Source organism: Colletes gigas, unplaced genomic scaffold (genome assembly GCF_013123115.1).
Source record: "Colletes gigas isolate AHSC1104 unplaced genomic scaffold, ASM1312311v1 Colletes_gigas_Sc00003, whole genome shotgun sequence".
Lineage (NCBI taxonomy): Eukaryota > Metazoa > Arthropoda > Insecta > Hymenoptera > Colletidae > Colletes > Colletes gigas.
Window position 1 is genome coordinate 5922873 of NW_025106632.1, and position 19587 is coordinate 5942459.

Genomic DNA, 19587 nt, shown 5'->3' on the forward strand with positions numbered 1-19587 from the left:
CTCATTTTAATCGGGGAAACCTCGTTGATCCATCGAGCACTATGAAATTCAGAATAATTGAATTTAATTAAATATTCTTTTTAAATGATAATTATTTTTCTATTTAATGCTCCTGTGTCCCTAGGTAATCAAAACTCGGTGCCCCAAAAAGACATACGCTTACGCCAGACTGGCGGCTCCTGCCTGAGGAATTCTTCGTCCTCGGGATCTTCTCAGGACGTCAGGGATCCTATGTCCAGTCCACGAAGACCGGTCAGTTATACTCATTCGTCGCAGCTTCCTCAAAGGTACTTGTTCCTTGCAACAACTTCGCGCGTCTCGAGCCTCGATGGCATCTACGTAGACCGTATATATACACTTACGGAGAAAAGTTAAAAAACATTTAAAATGTTTCTTAATTTTTGTCACGTTTTCGAGGTTTGATATATTAATTAAATTCATTGTACATTCGGTATAGTTCCCATCGTTCCATGCGTGCGATAATGTAAGTAATTCAGTAGCAACTAATAAATGTGTTCACTGTGTTGGAAAACCACGCTGTGTCTAAAAATACGCACCTGTGCAATTTGTTTCTCGACTATCGTCCGTAAGTGTGTGTATATTAAAAAAAAAGGAAAAACTACCGTGGATAATTATCATAAAATTTCGAATGCAATGTTAAATTGTTCATTTATTTATTTTATTAATATATAAATATTTTTTTACAAATAATAGTCTAAACCGATTAAAAATTGTATGCATTGCGTTCAAAATTTTACAGTAATTAATTGTCACAAGAATTATTTAATTAACTTAATTAATTGTTGCCAGTGGAATTAACGAAAGGGCTTGCGAATAATTCGTCGAGTTTTTGTGCAATTCTCCAAGTTACTAATTTTGTCATGTGCGCAAATTAATTATCCCTTGGCTACACTATGATTTATAGCGTTCAAAGTGTGTGACATATACTACAAACCCATTAACTCGTTCGTCGCCGCGGGTATTTCACTTGGTCGTCTAAACTCTCTTGTGGCTCATTCTCCTTATTCAGAACGCAAATAGATTACACAGAATGCGTCACGCAATTGGGTTGGGCTGTGCTGCCAGTTTCGTTGAAGACAGAAAATAATGATAGAGGGAAAAGTTGAATGGTACGGGGAGATCTATCTTCTCATGACCTCGCTAATTTTATACGTACAACGATGCGTTCGCGGATTCCAATTGACCTTTCCCGTCAAGTGGAACCGGCCACTTTATTCGGATGGATTAATTCCTATCGCCATCTTAAAATTACCGACGGTCGGTATTCAAAATATCGGCACTTTAAACTCATTTCCACATACTTGACTTGAATTTTTTTGATCAACGTGCAATTTAAAAAATGTAATTTATTTTATCTAAACAAATAAAAAATAAAAAAATTTTCAAAGTCCCATGAAAATTTCTAAATTTAGAATTTTTTAAACTGGCAGCCCGTGAAAATATTTTTACCGTAAAGATATTTAATTTTAAAATGCTCGATTTTGGTTCGCCCTGTACATCGTTGGTTCGCGATTAAAGTTCTTTTTTTACCGGCGACGAAGGTGTTAATGTCGAAGACAGATGAGGTGAAACTAATTTCACTTTCAGAAGGTCGGTTCATTACCAATCAACTGGCTCATTACACTCGGACAGTCCCAGTAGTAGTAGTGTTTCCCCGGTGCCATCGCCAAGTCCTAGAGCTACACCACTGCCTGTGGCCAGGTACATGCATTCAAATTAAATTAATTCACACTTTGCTCTGTGTTATCTACTAAACGAGATTACTTGTAATTTTATTACGAACCGAGTCAGAGATTCAGGTTTCCGTTTTTTCGCGACACGCTGTACAGTAATCCCCGCTTGTATGACTAATTTTCACCTGTACTGGAAGGAAGGAGGCCCCGCCACTGTTTTCATTTATTCGACACGAATAACAATTTTTATATTTGTTATTGTATCCATCGTAATAGTTGTATTGGCAGTGTTTCCCCGATGAAAATGAGTCCAAACACGACCATAATCGGACTATTTTTAATTTTACGTAATTTAAATCGATTTTCGAAAATTTTTTTTGAAATTAAAAATAGTCCGATTAGGGTCGTGTTTGGGCTCATTTTCATCGGGAAAACCTCACCAATTCATTGCATTCTATCAGATCCAGAATGATTCGATTTAATCATATATATTCCTTCTAAATAATAATTCTTTCGTTGACCGACAATTATCAAGAACATGCCCAAAATTCATCTAGTCTGTAAAACTATTAACAAATACAACGAAATAATAATTAAATCATTGTTTAAATTAAAACAATATAGTACAAATCCATCGTAATAGTTGGATTGGCAATGCTTCCCAGATGAGAATGAGTCCAAACACGACCATAATCGGACTATTTTTAATTTCACGTCATTTAAATCGTTTTTCGGAAATTTGTTTGAAAATTAAAAATAGTCCGATCAGGGTCGCGTTTGGACTCATTTTCATCGGGGAAATCTAACCAATTCATTGCATTCTATTAAAGCTATTAACAACTTCAACGAACTAATAATTAAATCATTGTTTAAATTAAAAGTATAATATATAAACTACACGTTTAAAACTCTGAATGCGTTGACAAATGTCGACGTACTTTTTTCGTCGACGTCAGTGTACCTGATACGAAACTTTGGACGTCCAAAGGTATCAAACTTCGAAATGGACATTGGTAACGATTTCCTATTAAAACGTCGATGTTGTAAAGAAATTGGAGGAGATTTACGCGTCACGAACCGAGGCTTCGTTCAACTGCGTAATTGAACCTCGGCCCGACGAAGCGGGAGTTCTGCAACGCAGGTAACAAGCTTTCTCGTCACATAGTAATCCTGTTATTCGATAGATCACCGACAGCAAGATCAAACGGGCCGCCTCAAAGCAGCTTAAGAAGGGCGAAACGGTGGTCGTCGACGGGGGACTTTACGCACTCGCCGCAAAATCAGGGAAGCAATTCGCAGCTTGTCAGTAGCAGGTGAGCAGAGAATCCGTTATCCTTTAAAGCGAGTGCACTTTTTGGCTGCTTTCGTGATTCACGCACAGACTCGTGCCTCTCTTCGGTGCACTTTTCGCTTGTTTTAAAACGTTCCTTTACGTCGCGCGGACGTCGAACGTGTGCCCGACACCCGAGACTCTCAACGAACCGTGACTACCGGAGAGGGCCAAAAAAAACTGGCTGACGCGTAAGATTTTTTACCGACCTAACCTTCAGACCCATCGATCTCGAACTTTGCACGTGCGTTCGTCCAACTTTCGCCGAGCCGTGGTAATTTTTTCGAGCGCGAATAATTCATCTTGAGGAGTTTAGAAATTTTTTAATTCGGCGGTGTACATTGGAATTGACGTGGAATTATATTCTGTGTCCAAAAGCAGACTTTCGAAAAGATTTTTGAGAAACCAATCGATGAAAAGTTTTTGAAATTTTTTGTATCGATTTAGTCGAGTGTCCACGGTGTGGTTGAATTTTTACAAAATTTTTAAACGAATCTTTTTATTTAAATAATAATATATAAATTATTTTCTTTTTTTCGAACAGAAACGTGTTGTTGGTTTCGTTTATTTTTGAATAAATACCTTACGTTTTCGCGTTCCAAGTCCGACGGATCGACACGGCCGAGCAGAGCAACGAACCTAACCCAGACCTAACTATTGACGATGTACACCGACGCGGAATTCGCTTCCTGAATTCACAGCTCATTAATCGTCAAAAGCGAGCAACTGTCTCCCGGTTGGTTTCCACTTGCCAGGCACAGCCGTAGCTTCCCTTTAAAGTCAACTGAATCGTGAGAACGCGAACGGAAGCGCGCAATTCCCCTCGTCGCGTAGGAGAACGTTGCAAATCGCACGGAAAATCAACACGTTCGACGCGACGCGCTGTTTTTCTTTCCATTCCTGCCTCGTTCATTTTTCTGCTCTATTTTTATTCTCTGTTTGTTTGTTTTTGCACCGCATGGTTTTCGTTTGCATTTTCGTTCATTATAGATTGTCAGCATCCACCAAGTCTCTCTTCAACCTCTTCAAGCCACCAGCGCTGAACAACATGAAACACGGGTAAATAAAGACGTATTTTTCGCATTATTCGATTTTTACACACGGGACCCTTCCGCGAACGAACCACGTGCGCCGAGCACGTGCATCCACCACGTGTGCAATTTACCAACTTTCGAATGTACTTATTTACCCACTTGCGAGGCGAGTGCTCAATTTTCTATTTTCTTCGTCTTTTTTTAGGCACGTGTGTGTGTGTGTATGTGCGTGTATGTGTGATACGAATTACACCGGTGGGTAGAATGGTAAGACATCACTCAAGGACGCGAGGGTGAGGCTTTGAGGGTGAATCCCCACCCCTTGGTCCGAGAAAATTTATTTTACAAATTTTAATCGCTTCGAGTGATTTGAAAATTTTGATTTCTTTAATCTTGTGGGATCGGGAAGATAATGACTCCGCTCTGTTCCGTTCCGCACAATTGTATTGTTGCTGTCGTACAACGACGTGACTCGTGGTGCGGGTTACGCTCGACTCTCTGGTACGATCATCGCCACCGTACCAAGAGGCCTTCAAAAACAAAAGACGGTCAGAGACGACGACAACGGCTTTTCGGCTCACGCGGCTCTGGTCGTCTCGTGTGCAACCATCGTCTCGTGTGCAACCATCGTCTCGTGTGCAACCATACATTGTAGCGGCTTCGAACGGCTAAGGCGTATGTGGTGCCTTGGCCGCCACACTACCCCCCTGCCAGTAATTGGCACAATTACGAAAAATTGACCGACTACATTACCACTACCATTTACTCTATTATATAAAATACGTTATCCTAACTAAGATTTACATTACAGTATTTGAACAGAGTTGAAAAAAAAAGGAATTTACATGGAGTTTAATATATAATACGTAATACCTAAAAATACATGAAAGTACATAAAAGTGATGGAAAAAAATAAATGGTATATGATACTTATTATAATAATGCGCAAGCCTTAAGTACTACCGCGTAATTTGAAATCGCTCGGGAAAACGTACGCGTCTACCTGAACGCGTGACACGTTGCTGTATAACCGGCGCATTGTCAGGTACGTTTGTTTGTGTGACCGGCTGATTTTCTATGCTCACGGGATCCGGTCTGTTTTCTGCTAGCATATAAGCAGGCTTTAGCCTTTCAATTGATATATTTATTTCCTTACCTCTAATGTTTATTGTAAATGTTTTTTCGCCTCGGCGCACTACGGCGTATGGACCTTCATAAGCGGGTTGTAAAATAGTTTTGGCTGAATCTGTTCGGATGAAAACATGTGTTGAACTGCTAAGATCTTTGAAAACGAATGTACGATTAACGGAATGGCGTGATGCATTAGAGGGACTCAATTTAGAAAAATGGTTCCGTAGTCTATTAGTAAAATCGGAAGCATTTTCTGTGCCTTCCGCTGAATGCGAAGACAAGAACTCTCCCGGTAATCTTAATGGCTCGCCATAAACTAATTCCGCTGAGGTAGCGCCGAGGTCTTCTTTCCAGGCGGAACGAATACCGAGTAGAACCGTCGGAAGTATTTCTGTCCACCTGTCGGATCCGTGGCACCTTATAGCCGACTTGAGCTGTCGGTGAAAACGCTCTACCATCCCATTGGCCGCTGGGTGATACGCCGTTGTGCGAAGGCGTGTGGATCCAATTAAATTGTTCAGCGCAAAAAATAATTTGGATTCGAACTGCCTACCCTGATCGGTGGTAATCCGTACGGGAGCACCAAACCGCGCTACCCAACCGTCATAAAAGGTTCGAGCTACGGTTTGGGCCTCCTGATCGACCATGGGGAAGGCTTCCGGCCACCGCATATATCTGTCTACACAGGTCAGACAATACCTGAAACCTTCGGACACCGGTAAAATTACTATGTCTAAATGAATGTGTTCGAATCGCGCAGAAGGTTTAACAAATGTAGCCAATGGTGCAGTCACATGACGGGAAATTTTTGATCTTTGGCACGGTATACAGCAACGTGTCCACGTGCGAACATCTCTTTTAATCGACGGCCAAACATAACGTTGCGTTATGAGCTTGATCGTCGCGTTAATACCTGGATGTGATAATACATGTAACATATTAAAAACTGCGCGTCGGAAAGGAGGGGTGACATAAGGTCTTACATTCTTAGTCGAAATATCGCAAAAAATTTCGGAAGACGTGCCAGGCAACGAGACTTTGCGTAATTGCAGGCTAGATTCGCTATTCAACAACCGCTGCAACTCCTCATCCTGGGCTTGCGATTTTGCCAATTCTTCGAAATTAATCGAGTGGTTAACCGTTTCCACTCTGGACAGTGCATCGGCAACGACGTTGTCTTTACCGGAAATATGTTGAATATCTGTAGAGAATTGCGCAATGTAATCTAGGTATCGGAATTGTCGAGGAGAGCATTTATCTAATTTCTGTTTGAAAGCGAAAGTTATGGGTTTATGGTCTGTAAAAATCGTGAAATGTCTGCCTTCGAGCATATGTTTGAAATGTTTTATTGCTAAATAGATAGAAAGTAGTTCCCGGTCGTAAGCTGAATACTTCTTTTCGGCAGATCCTAATTTCTTAGAAAAGAATGCTAATGGTTGTCGTTCGTTGCCGACGCACTGATGTAAAACAGCTCCTACGGTGTAATCAGAAGCATCGCAGGTAACCGACAATGGAGCGTTGACCGCAGGATGAGAAAGCAGGGTTGCGTTTGCTAAACTATTTTTGGTATTTTCGAAAGCCTGACGCGCTTCCGAAGTCCAGGCTATCGGGGTCTTGCCCTTTAAATTGCCGGCTAGAAGGTCGTTCAAGGGTGCTTGAAAGCGAGCGGCATCTGGGATAAAACGGCGGTAAAAATTAAGCATTCCCAAGTACTGCCTCAAATCCTTCGCGTTTTTCGGAAGGGGAAATGACTTTATGGCTTGTACCTTGCCGGGCAAAGGTTGAGTGCCGCTTTCATTTACCCGATAGCCTAGAAATTTAACTTCTTCCTGTCCGAACGTGCATTTATTCGGATTAACAACAATGCCATAATCTTTTAATCGTTTAAATAATAATTCTAAATGGCGCAGGTGATCGGCTTGGGATTCTGAGGCGACCAAAATGTCGTCTATATACGCGTAACAAAAATCGAAACCGCGTAAAATTTCGTCGATAAAGCGCTGAAATGTTTGCGCGGCATTTCGTAACCCGAACGACATGTACGGGAATTCAAAAAGCCCAAACGGCGTTGTAATGGCCGTTTTTCCGACGTCTTCCGACGCAACCGGAATCTGATTATAAGCTCGGACGAGATCTATTGTGGAAAATACCTTTTTGCCACTCAGTTGTTGCGCAAAATCCTCAATGTGACGCACGGGGTATCGGTCGGGAATTGTCCGTGCGTTTAACGCTCTATAGTCACCGCAAGGCCTCCAAGCTTCTTCGCCCTTCTTCGGAACCATATGAAGGGGTGCTGACCACGCGCTCTTCGAAGGACAAGCGATGCCCATCTTCACCATCGCGTCGAACTCCTTCTGGGCAGCCCTGAGCCGGTCCGGTGCAAGCCGCCGCGGCTTGCTGGAAACGGGTGGTCCAGGGGTTGTCTCGATGTAATGCACCGTTTGGTGCGTAGTCCTCATCGGGGTGCCGCTAGGCCGTGTAAGTTCCGGCATCTGCATCAGGAGCTGGTGGTAAACGGTAGTCCCTGCTACTGTCTTCACCGACGGCGTTTCATCCTCGGCTCGTGTTCCGCGGACCGTTAACGACGTGGTCCGATCGACGAGGCGACGATTGCGGATGTCCACCATAAGATCGAAGTGATCGAGAAAGTCTACCCCGATTATGGGTTTTGTAACATCCGCAACCACGAATCGCCACACGAAATCCCGTCGTAGGCCGAGGTGCAGGTTTAACGACACTGTCCCGTAGGTGTTAATTACACTCCCATTCGCCGCCGCCAGCTGGTACTCCGATCTTTCTCGCAATCCGCCTAGCAGGCGGCGCGGAAAAACGCACAAATCGGCCCCGGTATCCACTAAAAATTCCGTCTTCGAGCTGTTGTCTAAGATGAAGAGGCGGCGTGATGCTGGATTTGTGTCGCTGGCCGCCATCAACGACTCCCCAGGTCGTTTCCCTGATCCGTGGCGTTCCAATTGCACGGTGCAACGCACCTCTGCGCGGCCGGACCGAACCGCCAATGGTACCAGCATTTCCCTTGATGGTCCATTTGTCCTCCCGCGGGCCGCTCTCGCGATCGCGATAGAGATCGTCTGCGGTAGCGCGAGTTTGGATGATTTCGGTGGGTCCACCTGCGACGGGAAGATTGCCCCTGGTCCACCAAGGATTCACGGATGGCAGAAATTTCCTGCCTCAAGGAAAGAGCCAATTGTGACATCTTAATGTTTAACATGGCCTCGATGCTCGGGCCCGGCGGGGGTATTTGGCAGGATGCAGATACGCTCGTAATCGCGGCCTCCGTGACGTGTACCCGCGGTGTCATCGTATCCGCAACAGCGTCTGCCAACTCTGCCACCTTATCCAGCGGGGTGTCCCGCTGCGTGGCTAAAATCACCTGCATATTAGCAGGTAGTCGGCCCATCCAAAGCGTCCGCAATACACCGTCCGAAAAAGCCGTACCGGCCAATCCGCGCAGGTGACGAAGAAATTGGGACGGTTTTCTGTCCCCGATTTCCTCGTGTTCCAATAACCGCCGCGTTTTCTGTTCCTGCGACGCACTAAGCCGGCGAATGAACTCATTTTTTAGCGTCGTGTACGGATCCGCGGCCGGGGGATTCATGATAATGTCTCTTACTTCCGCGGCGTGTCGCGCACTTAACGCGCCGAGAATGTACCCGAATTTCGTGGTCTCCGACGTTACATTGGATACCTCAAAACTTCTCTCTACCATTGAAAACCACATCTCCGGGTCTCCCGGACAAAACTCGGGTATCCGTACAGCGACGCGATCAACTGCCAACGGCACACCCGCGGATGTCCCTGCGTTAACGTTAGGGTCAGTCATTTTACCAGTCTTGGTCACAAAAAAAAATAGTTTCACCGCACACACACACCGCGCTTACTATTTGTCAGACCGTGTCCTTTTCTTATGTCCTTAACACTATACACTTATTTCTCTACCCTAACTAATATTGTCCGTATACGAAAAATGTCCAAATTTTCTTAAAAAAACTTTACTTGCGCGGCGAGATCACGTCGGGGTCACCAATGTGGGATCGGGAAGATAATGACTCCGCTCTGTTCCGTTCCGCACAATTGTATTGTTGCTGTCGTACAACGACGTGACTCGTGGTGCGGGTTACGCTCGACTCTCTGGTACGATCATCGCCACCGTACCAAGAGGCCTTCAAAAACAAAAGACGGTCAGAGACGACGACAACGGCTTTTCGGCTCACGCGGCTCTGGTCGTCTCGTGTGCAACCATCGTCTCGTGTGCAACCATCGTCTCGTGTGCAACCATACATTGTAGCGGCTTCGAACGGCTAAGGCGTATGTGGTGCCTTGGCCGCCACAATCTCTATTTATAATTGAGATTTCGTTGAAACTTTGAAAAAGGAGACTTTTGTATTTCTGTTTCCAGGGGTAGGATTCGAGAATTTTGGATTTTTTTCTAATTTTTTTAGGGGTGAATTCCCACCCCTTATATCGAGGAAATTTCTTTTCTGTATTTTAATCGCTTCGACTGACATTTTTTTGAATCTTTAATATCTCTGTTTCTGTTTGTAATTTCTAGGGGTAAAAAAGTGGAGGAAGTTCATTTCTCGCTGTTATACATAAAATGAAAAGTTTCTATCTAAAAAAAGGAAGAATCTATTTAAAAAAAAACGTGTAAAAATAGCAACATAAAAGCAAACACCCATTTTTAACAAACATTTAACCCCTATTTTTTTCTTAATTTATAACATACCACTTAAATTAATTTACCCTTTAATAAACACATCTACACATTTTATAATCCCAAAGTGCAATATTAAAAATCACAAAAACTATTTATTTTATTTTATTCGTCAAATTTCAATATTCTAGTTTATTGTAAAATAAAGAAATAGTTTCTGGGTAAACATTTTTTCACAGAAATGAATTAGAATATTGAAAGACGGAAACATGAAATAAATAATTTTTGTATAATTTTAGTGGTAAAAAATTAGTTTCTCCGTTTCTGGGAATAGCATTTGCGAATCGATGGAGGGCGAAAGGAACCGTGCCTTGCACTGACAATGAAATCGAAACGACACGATACGTGTTACAGCCGCATAGCATGCTGTTAATTACCATAATAAGAGTTACCTTCGGCATTCGACCTCGCATGCGGACGCACAAGATTCCTGCCGTATGATGAACTCACCTCCGCGAAATGGAATCGAGAAACACGTGCATGCATAATGGATCCGCGCGGGAAGCGTGAAAGACCCATTTCAATTTTAAATTACGCGCGCTTATTTGGAGCACGCGAACGTGAACGCGGCTTTCTTTTTTTCCGCTCGCAAAAGGAAAATCTTGTTTCGCGTTCCCGACTCGCCTGCATCGGACCCTCGAGACCCACTTTGAAAAGGAATAGTTCTTTGTTTTCCCTCGGAATACTAGATTCGATACAAATTACAATCTTATCCTTTATGCTAAATTAAATGTTACAGAAGAGAGAGCAAGATTTACAACTGGGGAACTAGAAAAATTAATTCTCAAGTTGAAAGATGGTGGGAATTTGTGTAACACATTTTAGATTATGTAGTTTACAATGAAATCAAACTTTCAGGTTATGTAGTTTACGATAGTCTAAAATCAAAATTTTAGTTTATGTAGTTCACAAAGATCTAAAATCAAACTTTTAGGTTATATAGATTACGATAGTCTTAAATCAAAATTTTAGGTTATGTAGTTTACGAAGATCTCAAATCAAAATTTTAGGTTATGTAGTTTACGATAGTCTAAAATCAAAATGTTAGGTTATGTATTTTACGCTAGTCTAAAATCAAAATTTTAGGTTAAGTAGTTTACGATATTAAAGATAAATAATTCTTTCGAACAGAAAGATTTATTTATTATAATTAATCGAATGCAGCATTAGCAGAGAAGAATGTAAGGAGATCGGTGATAAGATCGTTCGAGCTGATTTCCAAAGATGGCGCTATTTTATTGGGGGCAGCTGTCCCAGTGAAAAATGTCCGTTGGGTAGGGTTAAATATGTGGAATTTGATAACAAGATCACGTTGGGTTGGCTGTGGATTAAAGGTCGACGCTAAGAATGCAATTGTAAATTCCGCGTTAAACGAAGACACGAGCAGGGAAACCGGTATTCGGCTCGCAACTGCGGGGAATCACGCGAAACCACGCGTTAAAATCGCGCCGCGAAACGAAAGGGGACGGGCGGCGTGCATAAAAAGAGCAAAATGTTGTCATCCTGTAGATTGGTACGCGATAATGCGGGGAACGTTTTACTTTAAAACACGGTATCAAGGGAGCCCGGGGTACGAAACTCGCGTGGATAATGGCTCATTTAGCGCGGAACGAGGCGCGCCGTCGCGTTCCCGAAGAAAGTGAATTGCGATTCTTGCAGTTATACAACCGTGAATTCTCCTCCCTCCCTCCCTCTCCCCCTTTGGTTTCCTGGTACACGTTGTTTCCAGCTGATCTTAGACGGCCGGCAAAAAGAGCCCGAGCAGGACGAAAGATTTTATTCACGCTTTACCGATTTACTTTTACGATCAAAAAATTCTTAGTGCCACTCGAACGCGCACGATGCACTTTAGTACGCGTAACTTTATACATTTACTTAATTAAGACCCACCGCTCGAAGACTGTTTTCATATAAAAAAAAGATACTCGAACGACAGAGACTATCTCGAGATTGTATCACCCGTAATTAATACCGTTCCGATCGAGGAACGTGTTTAAATAATATTTTTTTAAATACGTAAATTAAAAATACGAATTGTTCAAATGACGGATAAAGTGCAAACTTTCCAAGAGAAAGAGGCGAGAGTAATTTATAATCAATTAAGAGAAAGGTCGGACAATGTGCTTGGGACGAACAGGTTATGTCGGTGTGGGAAACAAATATTTCAAACCGCCGTAAAGGGAAAACAAATGGCGGATGAGAGTAAATTAGAGGAAGAAATCAACTTACACGGGATGACAAACATTTCACTCGAATACGAAAGGTGATCCCTGAAAAGAGATTTTTATTACCAGCGAGAGTGTTGGTACGTTTCGCTTGATCGTAAATGTCGCTATATCAACGTGTACGAGCACTAAATATCTCCAATCTTCCTGAAAGTACGCACGAAAAAACAAGTAGTTTTGAGTGCCCCATTTGTCAAATTAAATCTGTGAATAAAAATACTTTTAACCCTTTTAAAAATATTTTTAGTTTTTTTTTTTTTATTTTTTAACAAAAATTGTAATCGGAAGAAATTCGTCTGAAAATATATTAAACGCGCGTGGATAATTTAATTCGTAAAACCGTGGATGCAGAGGCGTCCCACTGTCCCCAATGTTGGTCGTTATCTGCTTTTCACGGTCACCTCGAAAGAGACACGGCGTACCGGCTTGTTTACGAAACGAGCAACTCCAGGCAAGGTTTGTTTCTTCTTTTTTTTTTTCGAGCGGTTCGTATTTCGTGTCTGGAGGAGTCGGGGTCAGTCCTTGATCGTAATCCAGCCGAGGAGAGGCAGACGCGCTGCAAAAAGGAACGTAAAAGTGACGTAACGCGGTAACGCGCAAAACTGTGTGGTTCGTCGAGTAATAAAAGCGGACGCTGGCTCGCGTGAGTCATTCTTCGTCGGTTTCGAGAGCAGATCGTCGCAACGACTTCAGCCGTGTGTGTCAATACGTGCAACCGTTCGCGATAGCCGAACGAAATACGTTCGACAATCACCAACGATTTTTGTCTCGAACGTACGAGTCGATAAATTCGAAATTTGTGTTCGAGCGTCAGGTGCCCGAACGTGGACGCAGCGAGCGTGTCGCGACGGCTCTCGACACCGGAAGCTGATAAACCGGGACTGAATACGCGTCGAAAGTGTTGTTGCAAAGTGTCGACCGTGGAAATATTAAGTTTGCTCGTGTGTCAAGTGACTGTGATATCGATAGTTGATCGTTCTGTCGGTTTTTAATTTGTGCTTCGAAACTAGCTGGCTCACGATCAAGAAAAGTATGTAATTCGCATAGCAACTTGAATAATCGAGATCACGTTAATTGTTTAATTGTATACACGGATGTAATATGAAATAAATGTTATTTCGTAATTTCATGAATCTTGTATTTACATCGAAAAGATCGATAATGTATTGCAGTAAAATTAATTTGTATAATTCTTCGTTTATTGATATTCTGTTTATGCTAATAATTGTCCTCTATTGTACTTGTGTCCAATACATTCTCAAAGTCGATTATCGGCAAAAAATTTCTTCGCCATTCTGTTAATCATCTTTCCAGCTCTGCGCAGTGTATAACCTGTTTCTTAACCCTCGAGTAACGGACTCTGGGGTCAATTTTGATCCAAATCTAAATTTCACTATATTCTTTTTGATTATTTTATTGAAAATTTTATCCGCTATAAGATTCTTTATCCAAAACGAAACTTTGAGAACTCTGAAAGAGTTTGCATGGATCCCAGGAGTCCTCTGGGACAACATTTCATGGGTGTATTTAACCATACTGTTATTAACACTTTGACTGACATGATTTGTCACTGGAAAAATTAATTCTCGAGTCGAGACATCGAAGAAAATAAGTTTGAATAGAATACGCGAATTTTAGCAAGGTTACAGGAATAAGTAAACAAATTTTAGGTTATGTAGTATTTACAATGGTCTAAAATCAAATTTTAAGTCTTGCTGACTATCGTACGGGTTTGATAGGGCAAGGAAGGCGTTTAGGAAAGATTAGACTTGGTTTCTGTCGTTCACAGCACCAGAGACATGCAGTACAACGAGGAGGAAAGCACCGTACGTATGTACCTACGGGGACGACCCGTCGTCCTGTACGTTCCGACGCCATTAATGGAGTCTTACGATCTTCACAAAGTCAGCACACCGCCACAGAGCAAATTGAAGCTCGATTGGGTTTATGGTTACCGGGGTAGGGACTGTCGAAGTAATCTGCACCTACTGCCGACCGGGGAAATCGTTTATTTCGTCGCCGCGGTGGTGGTCCTGTACAATATGGAGGAGCACAGTCAGAGGCACTACTTGGGCCACACGGACGATATAAAATGGTGGGTCGCGGGCTCTCGTCTCGCGCTTTCTCTTTTTTTTTATCATTTAACGAACAGAATGTTAATTTATGAAATAAGGAAAATCGAATACTATAAAATGGTAGAATATCCAGTAAATTTATTTCATTCACTTTAAGAAAAAAAAAAAATTGAAACAGTCAAACTTAATCAAATGGCTCATTTAAGCTTCCAAAGGTAATTTTTGATGGAATAATCAATCGTATATGATATTCTATGATCCCTCAAACTTAATCAAACTTAATCAAACATAGATCGATGGCTCGTCCAAGCTTCCCAGAAGTAATTTTTGATCGAAAAAAATTAAATATGAATGTCGGGCGACAGGAAGCTATAACGCGAAACTAAAATTATATACTGATTAAGTAATCATGTTTTATGTAAATTCGTTGAAACATCTTGATGGATCTTATACTTTTTTACTAGATTGCGTAAGTGCAATTGCTCTGGGATTACGTCGACTATAATTTCAGAAATTAAGATACTGTTCGTCGAGAGACATTTGATTCTATAATTTGAATTTTTATTTACCGAGAAATTTATAATGACAGATTTTTTTTTTAAGTATCTATGTTATTTTGCACTGTATTTCAGCATAGCAATTCATCCGAACAAGCTGGTGGTCGCTACAGGCCAAGTGTGCGGAACCGACAGACGAGACGCCATGGTACATAAAATATAAACAAAATAATTAACAAACATTTACGATAAAATGAAAAAATAATTAAACCGTGACGTTGAAAATTTATCTCAGCCGCATATTAGAATATGGAATTCGGTGAGCCTGACCACCCTGTGCGTGATTGGCAACGGAGGGTTCGACGGGTCCATTTGTTGTCTCTCGTTCTCGAAGGCGGACGGTGGAAATTATTTATGCGCGATTGACGAAACTTCCGATCACAATATATCGATCTGGGATTGGCAAAAGGGCGAACGGGGTACCAAGGTGACCGAAACGAAGGTACGTTTCAATTAAATAAATAAATAAATAAAATTACAATATTTAATTTCTGGTTGTATGAAACGGAAGAAGAGACAATTATAATTTTTTAGTAACGTCCGTTGTGTCGATTTTTATATTTCAAATTCTGTCAGTGTATTTCCCGACTGGAAACAATGAAAGGATATTAATTTTAGTGTTCCGTCGACACGGTGGTGTGCGCGGAGTGGCATCCGTTGGAACGGAATCAAATCGTGTCCTGCGGAAAGGGACACGTGTCCTTTTGGTCCCTCGACAACGGCGGTATGCTGTACAAACGAATGGGGATTTTCGAGAGCAGGGAGAAACCGAGATACGTAACCTGCGTGGCTTTCAACCAAAATGGCGACGTTCTTACTGGCGACAGTAACGGTAACATCATCGTCTGGGGCAGAGGTAAGCAAATATTTTTCATCCCCTTTCTCACATCCCATTATTAATGATATCCTACGATTTTATTTTGCGTTTTTTTCTATGTTTTTTATTATCAAACATGTTAAGACAGAGTCAAACATGATCAAACATATATATTGATTAGCTCATCCTAGCTTTCCAGAAGTAATTTTTGATGGAATAGTTAATCGTATATGATATTCTAAGGTTGCTCAAACTTAGTCAAACTTAATCAAATGGCTCATCTGAGCTTCCAAAAATAATTTTTGATAAAATAATTAATCATATATGATATTCTAAGGTTGTTCAAACTTGATCAAACCAAATCAAACATAGATTTATTTTAATATTAATTTATCTTTTTTCTGCAGGTACAAATACAATCTCGAAGCTGGTGAGGAACATCCACGAGGGGTCCATATTCTCGATCTGCGTTTTGAAGGACGGTTTTATCGTCACCGGCGGTGGTAAAGATGGGAAAATATTGTATTTCGACGAGTCGTTAAATTTGACGGGAGAAGAAGCACAAGTGAGGCTCTGTAGAATATTAGATTTTAATTTTTTAACTATTTCCATATTTTTATTTTATTTATGTTATAATATTCAGATCGAGGACCATTTTGGGGGCATCAGGACCCTAGCAGAGGGCAGGGGTTCTCAATTGTTGATCGGTACAACGAGAAATTGCATTTTGGTCGGCGACGTGGGGATGGGATTCAATCCAGCCATGTTGGGGCACACTGAGGAGGTTTGGGGCCTTGCTGCCCATCCGACGTTGCCACAATTCGCCACGGCTGGCCACGATAGGCTGTTGCAAATGTGGGACAGTCTCAGTCACACCGTTGTTTGGAGCAAAGACATTGGGGTCAGTGAAAATTATTATTGCAAAATTTGTTGCATTTGAAACGTATTATTTTTCTAGATAATCACCATTTGGTGGATGAAACATTTTTTATTGTCAATTGTATCTGACTTGTTTTTACAATGTTTTCTAAATGGACGAAAGTTAACAAAAGAATTTTATTTAGGAGCAAGCACAAAGCATTGGGTTCTCGCCAGATGGTAACGTGATGGTGGTTGGATGCACATCCGGAAAATGGCTGGCGATCGACAGTGAAACTCGAGAATTGTACACTCACCATAGCGATGGATTGGAACCTATTCAGGTATGTCAATTTTTAAGTGTCGAGATTCAATGTAAAATATTGATTTTAAACCATTGTAAGCTACATAACCTAAAATTTGTTTCGGTATACTTGTACAGGGTGTTCGACCACCCATGGGAAAAATTATAATGGGAGATTCTAGAGGCCAAAATAAGACGAAAATTAAGAATACCTATTTGTTGATGGAGGTTTCGTTAAAAAGTTATTAACAATTAAATTCAATAATTTCAAATCGTTCTGGAAAAATTATTTTTAGTTACGAGGGTCGATTACAATCATTTTTGGTGAATAGACATACCCCCGAAATCCTACCCACTTTCTAGAAAAAAATTCGAAAAGGTGTGAAATTTTTCGACGGAAAAAAAAAATTTCGAATCATTCTGGAAAAATTATTTTCGGTTACGAGGGTCGATTACAATCATTTTTGGTGAATAGACATACCCCCGAAATCCTACCCACTTTCTAGAAAAAAATTCGAGAATGTGTAAAATTTTTCGACGGGAAAAAAAATTTCAAATCGTTTTGGAAAAATTATTTTTGCTTGTGGAGATCAATTTCAATCATTTTTGGTGAATAGACATACCCCCGAAAACCTGCGCATTTTCGAGAAAAAAAATTCAGAACGGGTAGAACTTTAAACGTTAATAACTTTTTAATGAAGCTTCCATCAACAAATTGGTATTCTTGATTTTCGTCTTATTTTGGCCTCTAGAATCTCCCATTAAAATTTTTCCCTGGGTTGACCGAACACCCTGTATGCATCAAGAAATTACAAACTTTTTTATGATTAATTTTTAGGTTCTACGATTTTCACCAGACGGCACGCTTTTGGCACTTGGTTCCAGAGATAATTGCATTTATATTTATCAAGTGAACGGGGACGCAACCAAGTATAGTCGAGTCGGCCGATGTATGGTAAGATTGTCTTAAAAATTACAAATATCTAACTCGAATTTATCTGGCGCAAAATGTTATTGGAATCATCGTGCAACTGAATTTAATTCGAAGCACATTTATAACCATCTGACTTTACCTCCTTAACTAGTTCTCTTCACAGATATATCACAGTTAATTTTTGCAAAAATAGCATTCTCTCTAAAAAAATCATTACATTAAAAGTTGCACGATGAATTCCATCGCACTCTGTGCAAATATAATTCACAAAACACAATGTAGCGTTCAGTACATACCAGTATTAAATTATTGAAAATACAAATTTCGCTGTACAATTCGCTTATATGTATCATATTATAATAACTTGTGGTGTTTAATCGTCGACGTTCATAGTTTTTATGGAAGTGATAAAAATCGATGGAGTTATACAAGCATGCTGCAACATTATTATTGCATCGTATGAAAGTAACAAAAATATCTTCTCAATGATTTTATCGATTATTTACGAGAGCAATATAATCAAGGATAACCTAAAATTTTTTTCAAATTTCTCAATAATACGAATCAACTGAACATCAGTCTGTTGTAGAAGCATGTATGTTCGTATATAGATTTGTTATTATTAAATTAATTACGAAAGAAAATTTATAACGAAATATATGCATGAGGCAATTCGATACGAATTATAAAAAGTTATTTTTATAAATGTTTAAACACATCGAACAAGAAGTCTCCGCTAGCCCTCGATAAGATATAATTGCAAAACGAAATTATCAATGTTGCTTAGTATAAACCCGAATCATAACCACAAATACTACTCACACTTCTTTTCTTCATTTCTAGCCGAAGCGGATACGAAGACGTAGAGTAAGACATATGTTTTTGGTTGCTCAACAACGAAAAGGAGACACTATGTTACGCGATGAAATGCTATTGTTTAAAAATGAAATCGAAATTACAAATTGAAAATACTACGTCAAAAATAATTTACAAAAAAAAATATCATTACGTCAACGATATACTGTCTCTGAAACTGATGCAATATCGTCATAGTCATTTATAGTAAACACATACAGGCTGATAAGTTTTTGTTTGAAGATCGCTTCCCGCGAGCACGCATGGTAGTCGTTGTTTGCACAAAATGGTTAGCACTTCTGTCATGGCGGTGGCTGCAGATTCATTCGATTCATAACCTCATTTTTCTTTCTTTCTCGCGACACAGAAATAAACTTAGCTAGCAACGAAGCGTACGTAGTTGCAAAAAGTGGCGTTTATTCCTCGATTTAAACATTGATTTGCATTTCAGGGTCACTCGAGTTTCATAACTCACGTGGACTGGTCAACGGACGGGCAATATTTACGAAGCAACAGCGGGGACTATGAGCTCCTATATTGTAAGTGAATTGACACTTATTTGTCATGAAAATTAACCTCTTACGCACGGTTGAGTTTCTCTGTACGACAGCTTTTCTGTTCAACGCGAATCAGAGTGAGCGAACTGTAGAGGCGTGTCGTTCAGGGAGACGACATAACCTCTAAGAGGTTGAAAGATATTAAGATCGAGGCTGATCGTTTAAAAATTGTTGCAGGGAATCCCGGGGTCTGTCGTCAAATTCCACAGCCCTCCACGTTGAGGGACATAGAATGGGCGAGCCACACTTGCATAATATCATTCGAAACGATTGGAATATGGCCCGAGGGTGCAGACGGGACCGACATTAACAATTGTTCTCGCAGCAGCGACTCGAAGCTTCTGGCAACAGGAGACGACTTTGGAAAAGTAAAATTGTTCTCGTACCCAGCGTGCCAGCCTAAGGTAATTAGTATATCATCGTTCAGAGATAGAAAAAATTCAATTCGTATAATAAATAACCCACGTATAACCTATAAAAATTT

The 19587-nt window shown here is 40.8% G+C and overlaps 1 protein-coding gene across 10 annotated transcripts in view; it reads left to right on the forward strand.

The window, feature by feature from the left end:
- LOC122404516 (echinoderm microtubule-associated protein-like 2) overlaps nucleotides 1-19587 on the forward strand; it is a 49564-nt gene that overhangs the window by 27335 nt on the left and 2642 nt on the right. For 4 of the 10 annotated variants that reach the window (XM_043408544.1, XM_043408545.1, XM_043408539.1 and 1 more), the window contains exons 4-18: nucleotides 125-287; nucleotides 1609-1722; nucleotides 2879-3007; nucleotides 4015-4083; nucleotides 13936-14241; nucleotides 14854-14926; nucleotides 15014-15220; nucleotides 15397-15634; nucleotides 16003-16160; nucleotides 16239-16496; nucleotides 16660-16797; nucleotides 17596-17712; nucleotides 18535-18558; nucleotides 18998-19085; nucleotides 19281-19507. In XM_043408544.1, coding sequence (XP_043264479.1) covers nucleotides 125-287; nucleotides 1609-1722; nucleotides 2879-3007; nucleotides 4015-4083; nucleotides 13936-14241; nucleotides 14854-14926; nucleotides 15014-15220; nucleotides 15397-15634; nucleotides 16003-16160; nucleotides 16239-16496; nucleotides 16660-16797; nucleotides 17596-17712; nucleotides 18535-18558; nucleotides 18998-19085; nucleotides 19281-19507 — 2309 coding nt within the window. The remainder of the gene's footprint in view (nucleotides 1-124; nucleotides 288-1608; nucleotides 1723-2878; nucleotides 3008-4014; nucleotides 4084-13935; nucleotides 14242-14853; nucleotides 14927-15013; nucleotides 15221-15396; nucleotides 15635-16002; nucleotides 16161-16238; nucleotides 16497-16659; nucleotides 16798-17595; nucleotides 17713-18534; nucleotides 18559-18997; nucleotides 19086-19280; nucleotides 19508-19587) is intronic. The other 6 variants (XM_043408540.1, XM_043408546.1, XM_043408547.1 and 3 more) reach the window with 5 other exon arrangements.